Genomic DNA, 24,677 nt, shown 5'->3' on the forward strand with positions numbered 1-24,677 from the left:
TTTGGAGGCATATCGTACACTTCATTATCTCAGCAGCGCTATATTTGGAAGAAGGTCGATCAATCATTCTTCGTATTTCTTCAATGATTTTATCTCTTCCTCTACCAATGCTCTGTCTGACAATGAGACTAGTCAGTACCGAGATTCTAAGATGGGGTGAGATTCTATCGCCAAGAGAAGCACTGAGAATATGTTTTTTCATTTAGCACAATTTTTGAATCCATTATAGCGTACTACTTCAAGGCAAATTCTTTATAAACAATACTGACTAGCCTTGTTTTCAGACAAATTCGTGCCCAGGAAATATTGGTTATCCATGCCTAGTATAATTGCAAAATTTGCTTGGTTAGCTCATGATTTTGTCCACTAGTGTTTTGTACACTAGGTTCATTATTCAGCTGGATATTTTGTCTAGGTATAGTTGTTTTTAAATAATAAAATATGCAAAACTTACAAAACATTTATATAAACAACCTTTCTATATATACTTCATCTAAAAATAAATTCATGAGTCTTATACATTTTGGTCTCATCCTTTCTATGTTTTCCTTTTCAATTTATCAATTCAGAAATCCTGATAGACAAAAATCCACTCTGTGTATACGAAATGAAGTAAGGAATAAATAAAATGTATATAATAACTCCATGTAACTTTAGGTCAAGCTAATCATCTACAAAGTGAAAACCTTCAAAGTCCTCCTCTAGTCCAGGGGGAGGGATGTGTGCTTTGATGCACATGACAGCGCAAGATGGCGATACGACCCGAACTTCCTTTCCAAGAACTCCACAGCACCATCTAGCTAGTTGCCTATATGCAGTGTGTCTGTACTGCTTATGCTCTGGGCCTTCGTACGCATTACTGTACTGCTGTTTGTACTGAGCCAATTCTGTGCGAAATTGCCTATATGCAATGTGTCTGTACTGCTTGTGCTCTGGGCCTTCTTACGAATTACTGTACTGCTGTTTGTACTGAGCCCATACTGTGCGAAGAACATACTTATTGGCACAAACAGGTAAGAATCCAGGCAGGATATTGAGTAATGAGAAATAAAACAATTCTTTGTATTTTTGAACACTCAATGATTGTCCCAAGTGCGAGTATACATTCACAACTTGTGACACAACTATATCCATGTATCTATATTCTACCGTATATAACTTATTGACTATCAAGCGATGTTTTTAAACATGTTTTAAAATTGTAAAAGTTGGTATTGCTTTTGGTTGCAAACTGGATTCATGCATACCAATATCTAAAGTACAAGAACGGCAAGATACGAGTGGCAAGATACGATTTTATATTTGTGTTAAGACAGAAGTACGACTTACCTATCAGAATTTGTAAGTCGATTGTTCTCTTGTTCATTGTCTTTGATGTCTATTTCAGAGACTTCTCTGAACTCTTCATCTGAGGAGATTTCTATCTCTGGTTCGAATTGATATGGCCGTAAACCAAACTTGTCGTCCATTCCTAAAAATTCTTGAGCAAAATCGTCTCCCGAGCTGTCCGAGCCTTAGGAAGAAGAATTAGATTCTGACTTTCCTTTAATTTGAAGACCAAGTCGTAATATTGGGTAAAACGTATAAGAAACTGAGAAAGAAGTCAGGCAAACGCTTCCAAACAACTGGAAGCTTGAACTCTTTGGACGTTGTGACGTCATTACGCTATAAAAGCGCAAGATGGCGGCCACCAGAGAGATATATGCGATGTTTTCAAAAATTCTTTTTAGAAAAATGGACGCTCTATCCCCTTTAAAAACTGGATTTTTAGACTTCTCAAATGATTTAGTTTCTCTTAAAAATGGGTCATTTTGGAGGGTCAGTCGTCCTTTAAGGTGGCTAAAATCAGTAACGGAAAGCTCCGACCAGTAGAATTCAAAGCGTGCTAAAACAGACTTCATCTTTTTCCAGCCATTTGATTTTTAAATATAAATCGTTCAATTGATTGAAGTTTAACATATTGGGTGTGTCATGTCGATCGTCTTTATTATGCAAAAGTTATGGGGAATTCCCGAAAAACAGTTTTTCGGATCGGTCTCAAAAAATCCCTCATGGATTTTGTCCAAACTTAAGGATGTTGTATTTTGAGTCATGCCCTTGGTGATGAGTGAGTTTCAAGGAATTATATCAAGCCGTTTTAGAATTATGAAGCCCCAAAGTTGGTTGTGGATTTTTCAAATTCAATTCCACATCACTCACAGAGAGAGCTCTAAAACAAGATCTGTTCAATATTTCGCCCTGGAATTTCGCATGAGAAATTTTAAATAGGTTCTTTTTTATGGTGTTGAGTTTCGAGGCATTTGCTTATATCTATTTGAAACTACAGTTCGGCAAAGGTAGAGCATTTTCATGACAACATTTCTACATCGTGTCTTCCCGGTAGATATTTATGAGGGATGACTCAAAAGGACCTTATTAAAAATTCAAAATGACGCCTTTTTCCGACCTCATCCGAGAGTAACAAACCGTTTCCGGTTATACTCGACTGGCACTTTAAAAATGGCGGATATTTCGAGGGCTATTTAAAGACGATTCTGAAAGTCAATCATAGCATTTCAGGAGAAATTGACTTTTTCTTTCATAAAAGTAGCTCTTGGTGATGATTCTAATAATTAACTTATCCTCTTGTGTTAGAATATGAATGCTGGATATCCCTACTTGTGTATGTTCTGCATGTACTTGTGTATGTTCTCAACAATACTCTTGATGTTTACCTTTGAACTGTTACAGCCTGAGCTGTACAGTTTTTTGGTATCTTGTTGAAATGAGTACTTAAGCCTGGTTCTCATTAGCAATGCAAGCGCAGTTAGTCTGTCAGTTAGCCCTTATATTCAGTTAGAACAAAACATTCAGTCATCCCTAAAGTACTATCTGCACTTGAGTTGCTAGTGAGAACCAGGCTATATATCAGCAATATTATAAACACAGTGTGCTCCATATTTCTTACTTTTCTTGATATGCCACAAGTCGAAATAATGCTTGATGTCTGGGAGTCTCTCCCTCATGTGCTTTGCGATGCGAATGCACCCAAAAGAAAGTCCATACATTGCTGAAATCCCATGTATTCCATGGCAGGACTATTGCCAGCTTCATTTCTCTATGTAAGAAAATAAAATAAAAATTGCTCACTTCAAATGTCACAAGTTGAAGAAAAAAATAACACAGGCAATGTATGCATCATATTAGACAACAATCTTTTATACACCTAATTAAAAAACTTGCCAGGTTGAATAGATTAAATCATCAAAGCTGAGACCAATGGGTGTTAAAGGTAGTTTATATCCTAGTCATTTGGAGTATGTTTACATATACAACAATTTTTTGTTGGTTAACATGAATCAGATTTCAAGAGCAAAATTCAAATGAATATGCAGGATATCAGCCTCATTTACTGTTTTGATTATTTAACATTCTTGCAACACAATAAGGTTTTTCAATTAAGTGTACAGTATATGAAAACTACATACAACATACCTGAACAAGAGCAAAGTGAATGATTGCTGCAGCACAACAGCAGTAGATTGTATAGGCCCCGTACTTGGCACTATGACCCATGCTATCATGCCTTGCATCACTACCTATGACAACAGGGTCCCCCTCTCCACCAACATGTCCAACAACTGTTTTGATATTTCTTCCAATGAAGAAAAATTGCAGGAAACAGCTTTTTCTGTTGATAAACAAGAAATACTGTTAGTGATTTGTGATTTAAAAGTAATAATACACTATTAATAATACCTACTCTCTGATGTAAAAAGTAGGTTATCAAAGAAAAACAGCAAATGCCCATGTGGGAAAACATCTGGAGTACTTTACTTGCTGTGCTACCAGCAACAAGATGGCAAAACACAACAGAAAGTTTCCAGCAGGCATCTTTGTCCCTGGCATTATGGGCTGGCTATTCCAGGTACTGTCTCTCTTTGGGCACTTGGGGTTTGAACAAACAGTTCGTACTTTAGCCATCGTTCCCAACGCCTCTGCCTCTACCAAGGGATCATCAGATTTGCATACTGGGCAGAATTTAAAAAGGAGCAGCAGCTGACTAAGGAAAACAATAAACTTTGGCTCCAGTCTCAGATTGTCACTTGTGCTGGTCCTAAAATCAAACATGAAACATTTTCCTTAGCAACAGTCTTGAGAAATATGTCAACCCCAACCCCCCTTAATAGTGAACCAATTATGTCAACAGCCTTCAATAATTTTATCATATTTTGTCTCTCCTCAATCACACACACATGGTTCAACCACCCACAGGAAAACACACTTACTTGTTTTCGCTTTCTTCTTCATCTTCTGTGTCAGATTCCATCTTGGCTTTCTTAGGAGTTGGAAAAAACTCACTTCCACTCTCTGCTCCTGGTTCCACTTCAATACTTGTGTAGCTCACATTCATAAACTCCATCTCATCTTCACTGTCAACATCAATTTCGTCATCACTTTCACTTCTTTCTTCTGCTGGCTGTAATTTAAGATCTGAAATGTTCTTGGACACTCTTCGAAAAATATAGCAGGACGTCGTGAGCTAGGATGAAGTGTACAAGGTAAAATATACAGAATACTTACCTTCCTTCGACTGTTGGGAGACATGGCAGCAGGTTCTGTCATCACGGAATCGACGAAGACTGATGGCCATACTGCAATTCCTATATCGTCCATCCTTAGGTTTTTGCGCAAGTTATTGCTGGTACCATCAAGTACATCGTACCGTTTCACAAAATCGGTAGACGTAGTGCCGGCAGCATATTCTACGACTTTGTTGGCTGCCAGTTGGCCATTCTTTTTGAGGTAATGACAAAATTTACCCATCTTTTCCTCCTTTCTATGGCTTCAGGCCTCGGGTCATTTTCAAAGGGTATCTTAAATAATGTTTGCCCTAAAACTTTCGAACTTCTATTAGAGCAATGTTCCACAGAACAGCGATAAACCATACCGAAAAACACGTCAAAAATCACCTTGAAAGCTTGTAAATTATCGTAGAAATAAAGTGTTAGAAACTAGGGCCAACTACGCATGCTCCGAAACGAAGTACCCAATGCGCATGTACAGGTACCCTTCCTGACGTCACGGGTTACTCTCGTTCCTAGATCACTTCTTCACGTTCATCCCTGCACATGAAGCCCAAAATGGCAACTTTAAGCCTCAATATCTCCCCCCGGAATCGCCAGATCGACCTCATATGTATATCATTCGAAATCTGATGATGTCTAGAATCTTTTAAAATTGGTTCATTTTTAGGGGTAATATGCACTTTAAGCTTATATCTCTTAATAGGAATTCACAAATGAACACTGTATTATAAATAATCAATGAACAAAGCACAATAGAAAATCTTAATCATGTTCAAGTCTGTAAATCAGATACAGTCTCACCCTTATTTGCATTCCACTTAATAAACATAGATATTTTGGCACTACGCTGATATGGCTAGCCGTTATAAATGCCCATGAAGGTCTCCTACTTGCATACTATATATATATATTACTCATACATGTCTTATTTTTTCTTGGTTCGTTTGGCATCCCCCCCCCCCCCCCCCCCCCCCCCCCCCCCCCCTTTCTTGAATACACAACTTGCTTTCTTTTTGCTCTATTATTTTGCTTGGGAGGTGGCTCCGCCATTACAGGAGGTACTTCATTTGGCAAAACTTCAGGGACCTTGTCATTGCTGATTCTCTTGCGTGCTTTGCGTTTTGCTTTGATGTTGGTTTGCCAGTATTCTGAATTTTTTGGTATATTTTCTGGGCTTTCTCTCCCTATGCTTCAAAGCATGGATTCTGAACTCAGCACGCAGGATTTCAGCGGGGTCATCAGTGTGATTGCTTTTTCTTTGTATTATTTTCCGAGCATCATCATTGTTTTTTTCCACACCTGCAAGTTTATATATCAGCATTATATTACTTGTGCTTAAAAATTTAATGTAGTTATGTTTAAGAACATAATTATGTTATAAAACATTATGTTCTTATTTGATATCCGAGCCCATCCCACACGGCGCGCTGCCACATCTATCTAGTAGTTATGTTTAAGTTATTTGTACCTTGGCCACTGAACTGTTTTATATTTTTGTGCAACTTCACCATTTGTGGGATGTGGTATGCTGCTGAATGCATATAGCATGTCACACGTTCTCTGGCATATCCAATCCTCTTATGCCCCACTTCAGCAAAGGCGTCAATCCCTTTTTTCATCTAAAAAGAAATTTCCTTTGGCATTAGGATAGCAGACAAATTTTAAATCTTGTAATTTGCAAATTACATTTTGACGGTATTCATCAATGTTAGTTCGTTCATGGGAAGAAATGAAGTCAAAATACATATTGGCAAATTCCTATAAAAAATACAACAAATAACTTTATATCATATTTTGTTAGCTTCAACTGTTTGGATTAAACTTGGATTTAAATTGAAATTTGAATTAACATGGGTACCTTCCACAATTCTACTACTGTTTTTGCAGTATCCTGTTGTATTACAGTCTCCAATTTGCTGGGAAGATCTTTCATAAGTTTCTTCCTGTCATCCCCCATTAAACTTGTCCAATCCCAAGTACCTGATCCTTTTCCATTTGCATTTCTTTTTTCCCAGATTGAGAAAGAAACCCCACAGCTATTGATGGTATTGATGAGCTTGTCAAGATGGATTTTTTGCTTTCCACTCAAATGGCTGAGGAAACTCTCCTTATCATCCCACTGCATTGCATCTTCAATAAGGTTACCAATTGAAATATCTGTTATGCGGAGCATTAAATGTAGTTCATCCAATATTATGTGATCCAGTTGGATGTTAAGGAGAGGTGGAAACACAACAGTAGTTTTCTCCCTTTGATTTGCAGGCACATTCATGCAGTTACTCCAGTGTTCGCTTGAGAGGTGCCTCATTTTAGTAGTTGTCTGGCTTGGTCATGTCACCCCTTAAGAAAACAATACTGTAACTATTATTTACTTTTTTAAAGTTATAATTTTTATTTTTTTTATCAGCATGTGGTTACATTTACTTGTTGTTATCCTAACAACAATGAATAAAATATGAAGGGCAAGCTAGGGTACTTAAGCATATACCTGTCTTTCTTAAAAACTTTGCACCACAAACAAGCATAGTTGGAATTAGCTGCAGTGAGGCCCATAACCAGCAGCAGGAACTGAAAAGATAAACGACTTACACAGATAAGGAAATACAACTTTTTATGCTTAATACCTAGTCCATAAATATAATATTTTATTGCATGGAATATGACTGTATATATGAAGTGTACCTTGTAATTACCTCCAAGAAACATCTCTATCTCTAATTGTTTGTTATCCACAGTTATGTAGCCATACTTTATTATATCATTGACCTCATCAAGAATGTTCTTAAAGCTGCTCTCTATAGTTTCTCTGCTTTCAGGGCCATTTACTACAGCTATGGTGTGAGTACCTATGAGATAATTTGCAATTGTTTAATGAAATTCCTATGAAAAACACTTTAGTTCATCTTATAAATTGTACAAATCTAATAATATTTACCTTTTGATGATAATAGATCATCTGTACTCTGAAGAATTGAAAAGTTGAGCAATATAAAATTACTCGCCCTACTCATTCTGGCACCATCACCACTCAATTTAACTTTCACCTTCTCACCTTCTTGAATCACATTTGACTTTCTCTGTAAAGACAATGATTTACTGATGTAAGTAAATTAGAAGCCTTCTAAAGAGAGCATTTCAAGTACGGCCTCCACAATCTGAAAATAAAAACAAGATACAAATATGTACATACCATTTGTTGAACTTGATCAGTTAGTAATTCTTTGAAATGATGCTGTGCACCTGGGGCCTTGCCTGGGGTAGAAGTAATTATGCAGTTCTTGTTGAGTTCACTTCTACATTGTTTAATCAAGTAGGACTTGGGCAATCCATCTATGGTCATGGACAATTCATCTCCAACCCCAAATTTATCAAGGAGGTAGAGAATACTCTCGACCCCGGCTTTATCGTCCTCATTAAGTTTAGAGAATTGTGTTTGTGGTGAAGACTGATCATTCATATTAGGAGAGCTGGATGTTGATGACGTTTCAGAGCTAGAGGGTGGTGTAGCATGTAAAGTTTTGTCCTGTGTCAGTGATGCATTTGGGGAAGCAGAGGAAACTATATATTTCTTTTCAATGTCAGAATATTTTTCTTTTAATTCCTCTATTTGGCTCTCTGCTATCTGCAATTTTTGTTGGAGGTCGCTGAGTTTTGATTTCCATTTTTCCACTGTTATAATATCATTGTTCAAAATTGAAATTTTTTTCCAGCTTTCCAAAAATTGTTTTCTCTTTTTCAGATTTCCCATTTTGTTGAGGGCATTCCTTTTGTTTTCCGAATCAATAGCAATCCTCGAAAACTGTTTTTCTAGTCGAACACTTTCCTTATTTAGTTGAAAAGCATCTCCAGGAATGGTTAAATTTATGAGTTCGATGTACTTCAGACTTTGAGAAGAACAAACCATGGTTCGTCTCCAAGCAGAAAGGGCCTCCATTTTTATTTTTAACCAGAAAACTACTTCATTGCCGCTTTCGCGTTGCTCCAAGATATAGTGGAGCTTTGCATTGGGGCATTCAGTAAGAGAAATCAACTCTTTTCCTTTTTATACATCAGACATTTCAAAACTTTTCCTGAAGTTATTAGGTTAGTACGCACTTATAGGGATAGAAAATTTAAATGTAGTGCAGGTATATTCATCGCTTCCACTCAGTGACACCCTATACATGGCGTCAAAAACTGTTGGTTTACAAAATTCGTAAAACCGAACCGAAAATACTATGTTAAGTCCCATAAGTAGCTTCTAAATAAACTTTACGTTTATGAGAACTTATCCAGATACACGGTAGCTTGTGTAAATACATATATTTTAATTCACGAAGAGATACAAAATTATTTGCCATACATTTTCTACAAGGAGGGAGTGAAATCCAAGTGCCATGCTTCAACTGCGCATGTCGATTAGAGCTTTCTGGCGAGGTATAACTACTGATATAACGTAGGGATAACTTATGATGTGCCTAACATTAGCTCGTATTGGGACCGTTTTTCCCTGTCATGGAATATCAGGGGACGTGATACGCAAGTGATATGTCTAGTATCCACTTCCTATTCTCAATGATTTTCCATGCTATTTCAAGTATTCACGAATCACGATGTTGTATATTTTCTGATTCCCCTAGTTTATTTTCCGTATTGTCAACGATTTTTCATGCCATATTTCAAGTATTCACGAATCATGTTATCGTATATCGTATTTTAATACTTTTTGTGCCATGAGTCGCGGTCCTAACTCACTAACCTTCAACATTTTTAGTGAACCTGCAGCAGAAGTCTGAAGAAGGAACACACTAGCGACGAACAACGAACTCTACATACTGGAAGATCTGGAAGACCAAAGGTTGAAATTCGAAAAGAAACTCTGAGCTTTTTGCTTGATTTTTGATTAAAAATTTAAATAGCGCGAATGTTCTCTGTCAATGTACGCACTATACTTCGGAAAATGGAAGTGTTCAATCTTCTGGCAAATCTCAAACGCTACTCCTTCATTTCAGATGACCAACTTGACGAAGCATGCCGAGATATTCTTCAACAATTTCCTAGCAGTGGGGCCAGAAGAATGAGAGGATTTTTAGCTGCCAAAAACATTCACACCACTTGGGAAAGAACAATGGCATCCACGAGGAGTCGATCCAGAGGGTGTATCATTACGATCAATACAATTAAATTTTACTCATCGTAGAGTATGTTCTGTTAGAGTTCCTCTAGCATTATGGCATACAGATGGCAACCACAAACTAATAAGGCGAGTTATTATCCAAATCTAGCTGTTGCAATCTGTAGCTAGTGGTTTGTATTGATGCATTGCCCATACCTTTCTGTCTTATGGCATACCTGTTGGATGTTTTATTTTGATTTTTCAAAATGTACCAAGTATCATGTAGTTTAGCTAAGTGCTGATCCAACTAGGTTAGTGGAGCATCAGAAGGTAAAAGTAAATGCCTTTATTGTACAGTAGTACAAAGTAGATGTACTGATAATGTAACAGTAACTGTAACAATAATGATTATGGATTTTATATTTAGCAGGCCCTTCTGACTACAACCTACTGAAAGTAGAACTTAGTATCGTATATGTTAAAATATTTTAACAGTGAGGACACACAATCCATGAACACTTGGATTTATTTAAGTTATTTTTTTGACCTTTCTACTAAAAACAGTAATATTAAACTCGTATACACTGGATGATCAAAATATAACTTATTTCCAATCAATTTACACCAGGCATGTAGGTCAGAAAAGTATTAAAAAGCACAATTAGTGTTCATGGCTAGTGTCCTCACTGTAAGTATAAATGACACATTTTTTGAAGTAAAGTTCTCCTTACGATAAAAATTATTTTTAATTCACTATTATTACGTAGAACTTGGTGATCCATTGTTGCATTGGTGGTGCATGAAGGAGGATAATGTATCTTCATTGCAGTGAGGAAGCAAGCACCGTATTTGTCCTTGTACCTTCCGGCCATTTGATTTTTGAAAATAAAATTGAATTTCGTTCACCAATTTTTTTTGTCGTTTTTCAGTCGATTAAACACGGGGTACAACCTAGGATAGTGTTGCAGCATCTTGCTGCAACAATAGGCGGGGCCACACTTAAGCAAATTTTGCTTTTAAATCCAACTGGTAAAGACATTGTTTTGTTGACAGTTGTGAGATATTTGACCATTTCAATACAGTTTGACAGGTCATATCCCACATCAAATCATCAAATCATCCCATCAAATCATCCCTGAGACCCCCAATACTTGTATTTAATCTTGAAAGTTGGGTTGATATGCTGTATCTCGCTGGCCAATGACATAAATATTACATAGTAAGCTTAATCTGTTTACCAAGCCATTTCCTTTTACCGAACCATCGACGATTATAACGTTTGGCAGAATATTCAGGTTCCAGTGCTGAATTACATTGTGCCAACGTTTTTGGTTCCAGCTGCGTTTAAAATCCACGAAAAACTTTCCAAGATGAATGCCAAATTGTAAAAAATATGAACTGATATGAAACTTCTCTGTTTGATAACAGTGCGGCCATTTTTAGTGAGAATGCACATTATGCGTTGTCAGATAAGGTCCTGGGACCGAGTCACGACTTGTCTTGTTGTACGATTCAATTTTTGTTCTTTCGAAAATTGAAAATTGATTTCAGTTTTTAGATTTCAATCCAAAAAAGCTAATTTTTCATTTTGAAAAAAATTCTATTTTTGGTAATTTCTTATTCTCGAAACAACAAAATCAAAAAAACTGGTGAACGAAATTCAATTTTCTTTTTTCTCAAAAATCAAATGGCCAGAAGGTACACAGACCTATTTACCTTGTTTGAAGGTGCTGTTCAAAGATTCGGATTACCATCCAGAGTGCGTGCTGACTAGTGTGGTGAGAATGTTGAAGTTGCTTGGTATATATTCACCCACCCACTTAGAGGCCCTTATCGGGGTAGTTTTATTTCTGGCAAAAGCTGTCATAACAGCAGAATTGAACGCCTTTTGAGAAGTCTTTTTCTTGGGCGCACATTATTTTGCCATGTGTTTATGTTTTTAGAAGATGAGGGCTATTTGGACATTTCTAATGAAAAGCATTTATTTGCATTGCACTATGTGTACCTCCCTAGAATAAACTGGCATCTTCAAAGATTCACAAATGAATGAGAAAGACATGTGGCAACGTACAGTTTTTCTTGGAATCTTTGAGAAATAGGGCGATAGTTAAGATCTGTATGAGATCCTTTGTTAAAAATAGGTATTACCTTAGCTACCTTCAGACACTTGGGTACAATACCACAAGCATGAGATGAGTTGAAAATTATTTCCAAAGGCTTTGAGATACATGGCTGGAGCATTTTCAGTATCTTCACAGGGACACTAAAGGGTCCTACTGATTTGTCTACTTTGAGACTAGATATTTCTTTAGCTATCTCTTCAGCATCAGTTGGAAAGAGAAAGAAGCTATCATAATAAGAAGGTAAATCTGTTAAATAATCTAGAGCAGAAATACTAGAATGTGGTATTTTATCAGCCAATTGCTTGCCAATGTTGGCAAAGTAATCATTGAATGCATCAGAAATTGATTTTGGATTAGTTAAATCATTATCATTAATGCAAATTTTGCTAATTTGTTGGTAAGATTTATTGGATTTGGTGTTAACTATTTCTTTGATTCCTTTCCAGACTTGTTTGCTGTTAGATGCATTTGCATTGAAATAATCATTATAATATTTTCTCTTGCTAATTCTTGTCAGATGGTTAATTTTATTTCTATCAAGTTTAAATTTAGTTTGATAGACAGCAGATTTAGTTTTGATAAATTTTTTGTATAATTTGTTTTTTTGTTGTATGGAAGTCATAATACCTTTTGTAATCCAAGGTTTACTTTGAAGTTTTGATTTCTTTTTTGAAACTTTTTTTAAGGGAATATGTTTATCTATTATGCACAAAAGTTTATCATGAAATAGATTAAACGTGATCAGGGTCACTGTGTTTAGTTAATGTTTCCTCCCAGTTAATTAGATTAAATTCATCTATTAGGTTTTGTTTATTAAGATGAGAAAAATCTCTTCTATAGATTCTTTCATTGTTTAAGTTATTATTGGGTTTTTTAATTATCATAAAATTTGGAAGGTGATCACTAAGGTCAAATATGAAATTTCCACTTAATGCTGAATAATCTAAAGTATTTATAAAAACATTATATATTAGTGTTGCTGTTTGATCCGTGATTCTTGTTGGTTGTAATGAACTGCACTGATGTGTTAATTTACCTGTCATTTTCCTTCGAGTTTGCACTCATCAGGATACTGCCTATCGGCTGTTAAAGGCCAGGTCACAGAGATCCCTGTGGAAGGCCCCTCTGTACTTGAAGCAGGAACTCGGAGAGGGAAGATGTCATTTGGGGATCATTCACTAAAGTTGGCAATGAACTAAATATTTGTAAATTGTTCTCCTTTGTAAGCAGTATTCATTCTTATAATACTAGATTATCTTCCTCTAATAATTTATATGCAAAATACTTTCGAACTAATCTTTAAAAGAGCTCTTTTTTTTTGGTGTTCAATTGTGGAATCGAATTCCTAATTCTATACGAAACTTATCAAAATCGGCTTTCAAAAAGAAAATTAGACAGCTTTTTCTTTGGTTATTTGAATAAATATAGTCTATATTATCTAAGTCATTAATTTGTTGTATGCATATGAAGGTGAATTCACTGAGTTGATGAGGACTACTATTATAGGGAATAGTTTTCTCACAGTTGTGTTGGTGATCATAGTTTAATTGTGGTTTTGGAAGCGAACTTTAAATTGGTTAGATGCTGAACCAACATATTGAAGCTTACACTTATCACAAGAAATAACATAAATTATATTTGTGGAAGTACACTATTGATAGGCTGTTTGATCTTATAAGTGTGACCAGTGGAAAAACTTCTAAAATTATCCGATTGTTTCAAGAAGTTCTTACAAAGATCACATTTATTGCTGCATTTAGAACAACCAACCCTTTGGTGCCTGCCCCTAAAATGGCCATTTTCTTAGTCACAAAAATATTGCTTTTCCACTATTTAGTCAATTTGCCATATTATACCTCATTTTAAGGCTAACGAACTGAATTATACACACATACTATAATCTTCATGGCATACTCAATAAGTTTATTATTAACAGTTATTAATGACTATATTAACATACCGTAATACATGCAGAATCTGAATACAACTCAGCATAACTCACACCGAGCAGTCATAAATCAAAGATGTTCAAAGCAAAATGATAGCATATTATGTAATGTATTTTCTCTGAAAGTTTCAAACCAATATATAATATAAACACTTATGAATTTATTGACCATGAAATTCGATACACCTAAAATGGCATTTTACAAGAAATATTAGTGTCCTATTGTGATTTTTATATTATTGTATCTAATGCTGTACTCTAAAAAGAACATATTCCTATGACAGCAGTACGATTTATCAAATATCTGCTAATTCACCTAATAGCCGCTCGCTTCTGTCGACCCTATTCCCCTTCCCCTCAACTCCTTCTTGGTCGTATTGTGGACCTTACAGTTTCTCTTGGTATTTCCATATACAGGAAGGTGTGATGTTTCATAGGAGCCGGGTTCCTTCTTTGGAGGCTTGTGGATGGTGGTTGACCAAATTCTTCCAATCCTGCTAGCTGGCGTACAATTTCTTCTTTGAATTCCGAAATCGAAAACTTCTTATTTCTTCGTAGAGATTCATCTTGAGGATGTTCAGAGCGATGCAGTTGAAATAAAATATAACTGTTCACAATTGCAATGTCAATCATGTGGGGAAAAAAGAACCTTCCATGTCATGCATTTTTGCAAAGACTTGTTTTTAGCAATCAATTGTTCAGAACGATCTACTCCATTCATAATATTATTATATCTTTCAATGCTTTTGGGCTTCTTCATGTTATCTTTATTTTGCCATTGACCATTTACCTTCACTTTTCTTGAGACTGTCGCAAACTTGTCAGCTCTTTCGATGGATGTCAGAATTGTAACAGGACGATTGTCCTTCCATTGCTGTGCCAGATACGCATCTCTGGCCCATCTAACACTTCCTCTTTCGATAGGTGTCGCCCATTTCTTACCTTTTATGATCTCTAGGAAACCTTTTCTGTTTTCTGCAGCTGTACCAGTTTCAGGGATACCACGAAGAAACAGATCCTTGATCAGCTGTACAGAAGTATAGAAGTTATGAAAATATAAGTGGTACCCTTGATTCATCAATCCAGCAATAAGTTTCATAACTATATCATCACATCAAAGTTATAAGTATATCCATAAGCATTGTCTGCCAGCACCCACAGTTTGATACCCCATTTAGTTGATTTATTCTTGATGTACTGCCTTAGGCCAGATCTATGTTTTTATCTTATTATACGTTAGTCAATTGAAATATTTTGAAGTGGCTGGTACAGGGCTTTACATTTGCTCTTGATATATTCTATAAATCCACTGACTTTGCGTAAGTAATCGCCGCCAGGATTCTCTGTTAGTGGGTCAACCACATGCAACATAGCCATCATGGCCTTGAACAGTTCACTGCTCATAATGGATCATAACGGAGAGTTCTGGAAGGAACCAGGTCTCAGTAAAAGCAACAATATCAGGCTTATGATCACAGATGAAATCTGTAAATTCTGCGGCTTTGTTATTTAATGATTGCGTATTCATAAGAAAAAAGCTCAGCTCGTTCATACGATTATAGACAAGACAGTCCATTATTATTGATGTTGATGCAGTTCAGTGGATCCCGGAACACGTGCCTATGCGTATTCATCCTTTCAGAAATATGCACGGGAATGCTTAAAGGGCCACTTGGACGAAAATCGTTCCAAAATTAAAACTCTTTTATTCGAGCTGGAACTTTGCTGAAATAATCTTGAACACATTAAGAACCTCTCACTGAAATATCTTTCTAATATTCGAAAGGGAAGGGCCAAAATTTTACGATTTATTTTCGTCCGCCATTAATTTTTTGACTCACGGCCAACGAGTCATTATGTACAGCAGTTTTACGCTGTGACGTCATTTACTCAACACCGTCATGTTAGCGTCGTTTTGACTATACATTTCTTGTTAGCACTGCATGAAATATCGGATTCACTATAGGATTAATATGATGTAAATATTAAGCAAATACCATATTTGCTTGTATTTGCCCATATTTGCGACAGTGCAAATACGATGTTCACTTTATATTTGCTATAGGTTGTGAAGATGGTGAATACCACATTTGCTACACATTTCCCTTAGGGAGAAAATGTGAGGGAAATAATATATTAGCACTATATTTAACATCCATAGAAATATGTAGCAAATGTCATATTCACTTCAGATTTGATGAGCCTCATAATGCAGCAAATGTCATATTCACTTCAGATTTGATGAGCCTCATAATGCAGCAAATGTCATATTCACTTCAGATTTGATGAGCCTAATAATGCATCAAATGTCATATTCACTTCAGATTTGATGAGCCTCATAATGCAGCAAATGTCATATTCACTATAGATTTAATGAGCCTCGTAATGCAGCAAATGTCATATTCACTTCAGATTTGATGAGCCTAATAATGCATCAAATGTCATATTCACTTAAGATTTGATGAGCCTCATAATGCAGCAAATGTCATATTAACTTAAGATTTGAAGAGCCTCATAATGCAGCAAATATCATATTCACTTCAGATTTGATGAGCCTCATAATGCAGCAAATGTCATATTCACTCTAGATTTGATGAGCCTCGTAATGCAGCAAATGTCATATTCACTTCAGATTTGATGAGCCTCATAATGCAGCAAATGTCATATTCACTTCAGATTTGATGAGCCTCATAATGCAGCAAATGTCATATTCACTCTAGATTTGATGAGCCTCGTAATGCAGCAAATGTCATATTCACTTCAGATTTGATGAGCCTAATAATGCAGCAAATGTCATATTCACTCTAGATTTGATAAGCCTTATAATGCAGCAAATTTCATATTCACTTTAGATTTGATGAGCCTCATAATGCAGCAAATTTCATATTAACCTTTGATTTGATGAGCCATGTATTGGAGCAAAAATCATATTTTTTCAAATTTGAAATAACATTGATAACTGATAAGGATTGAAAAAAATTTATTTAAACTTCTATGATAAAATGTTTCAGAACTCAATGAAATTCCATGTTAAACTAACTGTATTATCATAACTAAGTTTAAACTTTCGTTCATTACATAAATCCAGTTTCAGAATTCTTCTAAAATCATAAAATATTTATTATATTTATAAATATTTATATAGTATTTTATTTTTCACAGCGCCTAGAGCAGAACTGTATAAGCGCTTTATAAATTGTAAAAAATATTATTATTATTATTATTATAAAAATACCTACATTGGAACCAGCCCATTTTTTAAACCTCAAAAATTTGAAATGCCTTAAAAATTTAAATTTTAGGGAAAAAATACTATTAAAATATCAGGTACTCATTTACTGAGTGGGATAACCAGAGAGGGAAATATTTGGCTTGAGGCCAAGTCAGGTAAATGACAGATATAAATATTTTCCTTCTCTGGCCATCGTAATTTGTCATACATTAAGTATGAACTCTATTATATATAATATAGAAACCCACATCTGAACAGGGCTGTACAGGTCATATCATATGATATAATCACTTTTGTTAATTTTTTCTTTAAAAATGTTTAAAAAATCACTCCACATTTTCATTGTTTAAGACCCAAGCTGGGGCATTTTCTGGGGCTTTTCTGGAGGAGGTTGGGCCTTGCTTCCTTTGCATCAACATAGATTTCCCCTTTGGGGTTCTTTTCTTTGCAATTCTCCTATCCATTTTATGAAAAATATTAGAGAGCTCTGTGCTTCTCCAGTTTAATTTTTTAACTATGAGCACTTTAGATTTGGAGTGCTCATGTGGCTCATCATCTTCACTGCCAGAAGAATTTTCTACATCAGATGGATCTGACATTGATTCTTCTGATGACATATAGTCATTTGATAAAACAACTCTTATTCTGTTCTTTTCTTCCTCTGGTATGGACGTGGAAGAATTCAAAAAGCCTTTTGCCGTTGCAGCCGTTTCTGAAAGGTAAAAGACATTTTTTCTTCATTAAAAGAGATCAACTGAGGGAGATGGGATGGGGAACACATGTGAACTAACATATCAGGGTTCCTGATCATCCAGTAAAATAAAATTTCCTGACTTTTCTCTGACCAAACACCATTTTTCAATGACCACAGTGGACACTTATTTTATGAAAAATAATATACCGTAATTAATATCTTCTTATGGTAGCTAGACCAAAGGAAGCCCAACTAAAAATTCTCAATTTAAAATGATTTCATGAAATTCCTGACTTTTCACTGACTTTGGGTAAAATGCAAAAATTCACTTATCAGAGTCAAATTTACCTGACTTTGAACAATTTTTTTTTGGATTTCACTGACTTTTCCCTGACAGTGGAAACCCTGCATATCTAGTTATATAGACTGAAGACATTACACCCATAAAAAAAATAGTGTCATAGTCAAATAGACACAAAAGAAAATGATTAGTGTCCACTAAGGGCAGGCAGTCTGATATCTTTTGCAAAGGTTTAATGGATTCACTCTAAATCAGGGACAATATATATAAAACCTTGAATTTACAATTATCCAGGATAAAACTCCATGAAAAATGTGTCAAGCATGAACTAAGCAGATACACTTACTGTGTTGAGTCTGCTTCGTGTTCTTTGGGCCTTTAAATATTGCTGTGAAAGCTTCTTTTTCTCCATTCCGTACCTCCGTTTTTTTGTTTTAAAATGTGTCCTTATTGCAGCTGAAATCCAAAAGGAATCATTGGAGATTACTCAATCCCTGAAAGGTGCTCTTTCTGTGGGGTTTGCTTGAACAGCACTGGTTTTGAAGGAGGTATCTAAAGAAACCAGTGAAAACCTCTTGTGGCAAGGGAGTTATAAGTAATCTAAATTTAAATTACATGCTTGAGACAGTTCTGTAGCAGCACATGCTAGTCAGAAAATGCAACACCAGCCTCCCCCCCCCCCCCCCAATGAAATCAAACAAACCTCTTAACTGTGCTGATGGATAGTTTTTCTCTGTGCTTTGAACACCTCTTGAAATGGCATCATTCACAGATGCATTTTCTTTGGAGTCAAAGCTGAAAGATACAATTATATAAGAGAATTTATAAAACCCAGTTACTAAAAGTCCACTTTCAATAATAACAAAATCAATGGGGATTTTGCACACCTTGTGTGACATTTCAAATATAGCTTCTCTGGTCATCAAAATATCATAGCTGGAAAGAGCATCCTAAAATTAGTAAATTTTGAAATTTTGAAGGAAATCCAATAAATACGGATGAAGTTATGAATTTTTAAAATTGACCTTTTTCATAAGGAAATGTATGTGGTGGGCAACAGCTTGTACACCAAGACGATTTTCCATACATTTCTTTATAGAAAAGGTTATCTTTAAAGATTCATAACTTCATCCGTATTTATTGGATTTCCCTCAAAATTTCAAAAATTTACTAATTTTAGGATGCTCTTTCCAGCTATAATATTTTCGAGACCAGAGAAGCAGTATTTGAAATGTCACGCAAGGTGTGAAAAATCCCCATTGCCTCTCTCTTTTATCTCGCATTGTGTGTCCAAAGCAAAGTCAAAGTCAAAAATTCTCAAAGTCAAAAAGGCATATCGCAGCTAGCAAGCTAGTAATACCATTGTATTATCAAAAAAAAACTTTTTTCTGAAAAAGGGATGAATGATCAATGATATTACACAATGAAAACTATAAAAAAAAATTATTCCTCTACCGTTTTTCAAAATCCCAAAGTTTTACGCTGCCATTTCCGTTCTCCACTGACGTAGCTTCCTCCATGCTCTTGTAAACTGATCTTACAGATTCCTAAAAGGCGGGAAACAAAACAAACAACCCTAAGCACGATTACAGAAGTTTGATTTAATTTATTAACATGCATACAATAAAGGAAAACCATTGAAAGACATTTGTGGTGATACATTTTTCAAGAATAATTTCAACTAGCTGTTTTCAGCTTGCAACTCAAGTTTCATAATCTCAAATACATAATCTACGTCATGTAGCTTGGTACTAGAAGGCGGGAAATAAAACAAACAGACCCTCTTTGTATAAGCCAGCGATACCACATGGCTAATTGAGAAGCGAAAACTTAACTTTGAGGTTATATATCATTAACTTACCGTCAGTTTTAGAGGCAAACGCTGTTTTTTAGCCTTTTCCTGTTCGTTGCAATTGTTTGCTAAGTTGTTCGATAGCAATCTTAGAACACGTTCATTAAATGCCCGTTGCTCCGTGATGAAGGAATCCATGGCCATTGCATTCGTAGCGCTGGTGCTCCTGGATTCCTCCATGTCTTGTTCTTCATTCCGCTCTCTTTCCTCTTCCTGGTTCTCTACAACTTGCCCACTTCTGTTCGGCGTTTCTATTGGAATCGGGGAAGAACTATTCGAGCTACTGGGACTGGTCTGGTTAGAAGGCGGTGTGATTCCAAACGGTACCGGTAGCCTTCTACGAACCGACTGCGGTGTTTCTTGGTTCACACCCCCTGTAGTAGCATTTTCTCGTGCTACTGAAGCATCTCTGATTCTTCGTTGAGATTTATTCAATCCTCGAGCCATAATTTTTCTTTGATGTAGAGTTGCATACACACCAACTGTAACAGCATCCAAAGAGAATTCTATGTGAGCCTACTTTTTAAAATCGCCTCTGTTTACTTTTTATCACATGATTACACCTTATAAGGATTGCCCATCCTCAGTAAGGCCTGGGACGAGCTCAAAGGTCGACATTCCAATGTAGGCAAAATGTAGGCTCTGCTTAGTATTAAATTTTGAAGCGTAAATAATTCTTATTATGAACAGAAAGCGACGATTTTGTGGTCATTGTAATGAATATGTGACTCAAAGAACATATAGGTTACATATTTCATTATATTACGACGAAAAGAATGAAGAATGGCGTAGCCAAGGGCATCAAAGTTCTTCGGACGACGACTCCAGCACTTGTTATGACGTTGGTGAATTTCAAAGGTGTGATGATGTTCCACCCGGTGTTCCAGAAGTTCAAGACCCTAATCAAGAAAGCAATAAAGGTTTGTTTTTCGAATAAGCTTATATCGAGTGGCTAGCAACCGAAAACCATGTAAACCATGCTTCACGTTAAAATCGTTGTAAACAATTAAATATATTTTTATTTACTTATCTTTATTTATGATTATTATTATTATTATTATTATTTCCTCTGTATATATATTAATTTATAGGTTTTTACATATCTCCCTGTTTATTTTTATTTGCCCAAGTCTTGCAGTGATGGGTACCCCCCTTGCAGGACCCCCCATATGTAGATGTAGAAACAATAATCACCCAGAAAAGACATAAACTAACACACGAAACACGCTACGTGGGCCGAGGGACCTGCAATATGCACTTGTGTGTGGTGTAATCTTTGTTTGTTTTGACTGTGTCTATGTCTACTATCTCGCCATTAAAAAAATGGTTCTTTGCTGTTGCTGTCTGAGGATACGTTGACTTCTCATTCAGCTTTGCGTGCTGTGGTCTTGCTTAGACTGCAAGCTATAGCCCAATGTCCTTTCTTGGAATATTTTGAATCCTTGTGGTGGGGGGAGGGAGTGGGGGCGATTATTTGAGTAAGGGCTGTACATAATAAAATGTTTGATAAATCTTCCATTTGGTCTACCAAATAAAATTAATTGAAATTCAGCAATATTTTTTCTATAGGAGTAGTTATCAATGGGGAGTGGGGGCGATTATTTGAGTAAGGGCTGTACATAATAAAATGTTTGATAAATCTTCCATTTGGTCTACCAAATAAAATTAATTGAAAGTCAGCAATATTTTTTCTATAGGAGCAGTTATCAATGAGCTTGAAGATGAAGACAAAAGTCTAACAGGATGTATTTTTGAAAAAGATCATAGTGAAGATTGGATGTACATGGAAAGACCTCCTGATTTTGACCTACAACCTGAGTTATGGAACTTGAATGAGCAAGATATGAATCAAGACTTTACAGAGGAGTCAAGTGTCAGATCTCCCACCTTTTATCATGATGTCAGAGAGGGAAGTTCAATGCAGATCATCAAATGGATGATGATATTCTTATGCATCTGGTCATCATACTGCTGTATTTCAGATAATGCCCTGGATCTTCTGATTAGCTTCATAAGTGTTGTTCTAAAGTCCATTGGTTCACTTTTCCCAGCAGCGGCTGGTTTGGCTTGCCTTTTCCCAAAATCACTGAATTTACTAAGAAGTAGCCTTGGTTTAAACAATGATCAATTTGTAAAGTATGTTGTTTGTACAAAATGTGAAACTCTTTACAAATTTGAGGAATGTTATAAAGAAAGACTTGGAAGAACTGAAATAACGAAATGTTCATTTCAACGTCAAGAAAATCATAGACAGTTGTTTCGCCGAACTCCCTGTGGTCAACCTCTCTTAAAAGAAGTGATTCTAACAAATGGTAAAAAAAGATTTTATCCATTCAAAGTGTTTTGCTACAATAGTGTCATTGAAAACTTGAAAAGGTTAATTGACAGGACAATTTTTTTAGCTAACTGTGAGCTTTGGCGAAACAGAAATGTACCTCAAGGATTTTTGGCTGACATTTTTGATGGTCAAATCTGGAAAGACTTTATGTACGTTGTTGGAGAACCATTTTTGGCAGCACTAAATAACTTTGCCTTTATGTTAAATGTTGATTGGTTTCAGCCATTTAAACATTCTATCTATAGTGTTGGAGCTATTTACATGGTTTTTATGAATTTACCGAGAGAAATAAGATTTAAACCTGAAAATGTAATGCTGGTGGGTGTCATACCTGGTCCACATGAACCAAGATTGACAATAAACACTTATCTCAAGCCACTTGTGGAAGAACTTAATATATTGTGGAAAGGCATACAATATAAACCCTCAGGAAGTGATGTTTCACACACATTCCGAGCTGCATTGTTATGTGTAGGTTGTGATGTACCTGCTGCTAGAAAAGTATGTGGATTCACAGGTCATGCATCAAATAATGGTTGCTCAAAGTGCAAGAAATTTTTTAGTGGTAATGTATCTGAGAGAATTAACTTTTCAGGCTTTGATCCTTGCCCACTTCGAACCAATGAGGAACATCGACAACAGGCAGAGGAGATTCTTAATCAAACATCATTAACTGACAGGGCTTCAAAGGAACAGCAGTATGGCACTAGATTTACAGAACTAATGATGCTACCATATTTCGATTGTGTAAGGTTTCACATCATTGATCCTATGCACAATCTCTTTACTGGAACAGCCAAACACATTATGAAAAATATTTGGTTGGATAACTCTTCTCCACTGATTGAACGAAAAACACTAGAAGAACTACAGAAGAAAATTGACAAAGTGACAGTCCCTTCTACTGTTGGCAGATTACCCAAGAAAATTCTCAACAGCTATGGTGGTTTTACAGCAGATCAATGGAAAGCATGGACAATCATTTACTCCATCTTTGCTCTTTGGGATGTTTTGCCTGAGGATGATTTAGAAGTGTGGCGGCATTTTGTTTTAGCTTGTAGCATTTTGTGTACTCCTGTCATAACTGAAACCAAAGCAAAATTGGGACACCTCTACCTCATGAATTTTTGCACAGAATATGAAAAGTTGTATGGTAAGGACAAGGTAACTCCTAATATGCATTTACATACACATATACTTCAGTGCATATTAGACTATGGTCCAGTATATTCATTTTGGCTTTTTAGTTTTGAAAGATATAATGGTATTCTTGGAGAATTTTCGACCAATCAGCGATCCGTTGAAATCCAGATAATGAGGAAGTTTTTATCTGAACAATTTGTGAAAGCCATACCACTACCAACATTATACAGTGATCTCTTCAAACCAATTATGAGTAAAATGAATCCCATTAATACAGGAACTCTCTATTCAGCAACATGTGGTAACTCCTCAAGTTTGATCATTGAGGAAAGTCTTCTTTCACTTGGCCCAGTAAGGAAGGGATTATCTTGGACAATTGTACAACAGAAACAACATATCACTTGCTTGCCACCCATGTTTAAACACAGTATTGACATACACTCTCTTCCTTATCTCAAAAAATCCTACAGCACATTTCTAGATAAAGTGAATGAATCTTCTATCACAGTCCATTGTGAAAGGATTTCTGGTATAAATGTAGCTGGTGAGCTATTTGGGTCAAGTGGAACAAGAAAGAGCAGGTCTGGGTTTATTTTAGCAGCATGGTGTGGAGTAAATGGAAGGATAGATACCTCTGGTACTAAAGTCCGACCTGGAGTAGTAACACACTTTATAAGACAGAATGTAGAGGTTGATGGTTGTATGGAAACCTGTATCTTGGCTGAAGTCAGATGGTTCCAAGTACACCCAAGAAGAGATGCTTTGGGAGCACCATTGCAAGTGTGGTTCAATAACCACTATGAAATAGAAGGCCCTGCAGATTTTATACCATTGCAAAGAATTCATGCTAAATTTGTACCTGCGATTCAGGTGCTTAATAATGAAAATGTTTTAGTTGTTTGCCCCTTGCCACGCAAATTGCAATGCTGATATTTTCATATCTTGTTTTAGTTACCATTAAATTTAAACATAAGGGGCAGTTTATTTTACTACTGGGGAGGACATGTGCAGGTGAGATTTTGAGGGTTCATAAAAAAATCATGCCTAATGTCAATAGATCCAATGCGGCACTTTGGGGGGAAGCTTATTGTGGGGGACAAAACAATAGAGTTCCAAATGTCATGAGATTTAATTTTTTTTCTTTTCCTTCATATTGAATTGCTTTGACTTGGCATAAAGGGGTTCACTATAACACCTAAGAATAGAGTACTTGGTGTGATGTACCATTCAGTTTTGAAATATTCATATTAGAGGAGAACACAACAATGTCTCCCTTTCTGCCAGTTTTAGGCTGTTTTGAGCAGCAGAAATGAAGGTATTTGATATTATAGCTTGGAAAAGACATACTTTGAATTAATGATTCATTATTCTGAAAGGTATAAG

At 35.9% G+C, this 24,677-nt stretch overlaps 2 protein-coding genes and 1 pseudogene across 2 annotated transcripts; 2 read left to right on the forward strand and 1 right to left on the reverse strand.

The window, feature by feature from the left end:
- Window positions 1-9,324: 9,324 nt before the first annotated feature.
- On the forward strand, window positions 9,325-11,713 carry LOC148908448 (uncharacterized; annotated as a pseudogene).
- A 5,403-nt stretch (window positions 11,714-17,116) lies between these two features.
- Window positions 17,117-20,260, reverse strand: LOC116304504 (uncharacterized). Its single transcript, XM_089035875.1, has 5 exons — window positions 19,823-20,260; window positions 19,417-19,508; window positions 18,665-18,756; window positions 18,308-18,417; window positions 17,117-17,678 (listed from the first exon to the last, which is right to left on the reverse strand). The coding sequence occupies exons 1-5, from the start codon at window positions 20,258-20,260 to the stop codon at window positions 17,649-17,651; spliced, it is 762 nt and encodes a 253-aa protein (XP_088892001.1). The 3' UTR covers window positions 17,117-17,648.
- A 187-nt stretch (window positions 20,261-20,447) lies between these two features.
- LOC116296474 (uncharacterized) lies at window positions 20,448-24,350 on the forward strand. Its single transcript, XM_089035547.1, has 2 exons — window positions 20,448-20,733; window positions 21,511-24,350. The coding sequence occupies exons 1-2, from the start codon at window positions 20,496-20,498 to the stop codon at window positions 24,222-24,224; spliced, it is 2,952 nt and encodes a 983-aa protein (XP_088891673.1). The 5' UTR covers window positions 20,448-20,495; the 3' UTR covers window positions 24,225-24,350.
- The last annotated feature ends 327 nt before the right edge of the window (window positions 24,351-24,677 follow it).

The sequence above is a fragment of the Actinia tenebrosa genome, unplaced genomic scaffold (assembly GCF_029948245.1).
Source record: "Actinia tenebrosa isolate PJP-AT-01 unplaced genomic scaffold, QUT_ActTen_1.0 PGA_scaffold3__52_contigs__length_22856419, whole genome shotgun sequence".
NCBI classification, from domain to species: Eukaryota; Metazoa; Cnidaria; class Anthozoa; order Actiniaria; family Actiniidae; genus Actinia; species Actinia tenebrosa.

What these genes read in the sequence shown, in the direction of transcription:
- LOC116296474 (XM_089035547.1), top strand. Translation starts at nt 20,496, where the DNA reads ATGAACAGAAAGCGACGATTTTGTGGTCATTGTAATGAATATGTGACT. An exon ending in TAATCAAGAAAGCAATAAAG is followed by an intron (nt 20,734 to 21,510) that starts GTTTGTTTTTCG and finishes TTTTTTCTATAG; the next exon opens with GAGCAGTTATCAATGAGCTT.
- LOC116304504 (XM_089035875.1), bottom strand. Translation starts at nt 20,260, where the DNA reads ATGGCTCGAGGATTGAATAAATCTCAACGAAGAATCAGAGATGCTTCA. An exon ending in GTTTGCCTCTAAAACTGACG is followed by an intron (nt 19,509 to 19,822) that starts GTAAGTTAATGA and finishes CCCGCCTTTTAG; the next exon opens with GAATCTGTAAGATCAGTTTA. An exon ending in TCCATCAGCACAGTTAAGAG is followed by an intron (nt 18,418 to 18,664) that starts GTTTGTTTGATT and finishes TTTGGATTTCAG; the next exon opens with CTGCAATAAGGACACATTTT.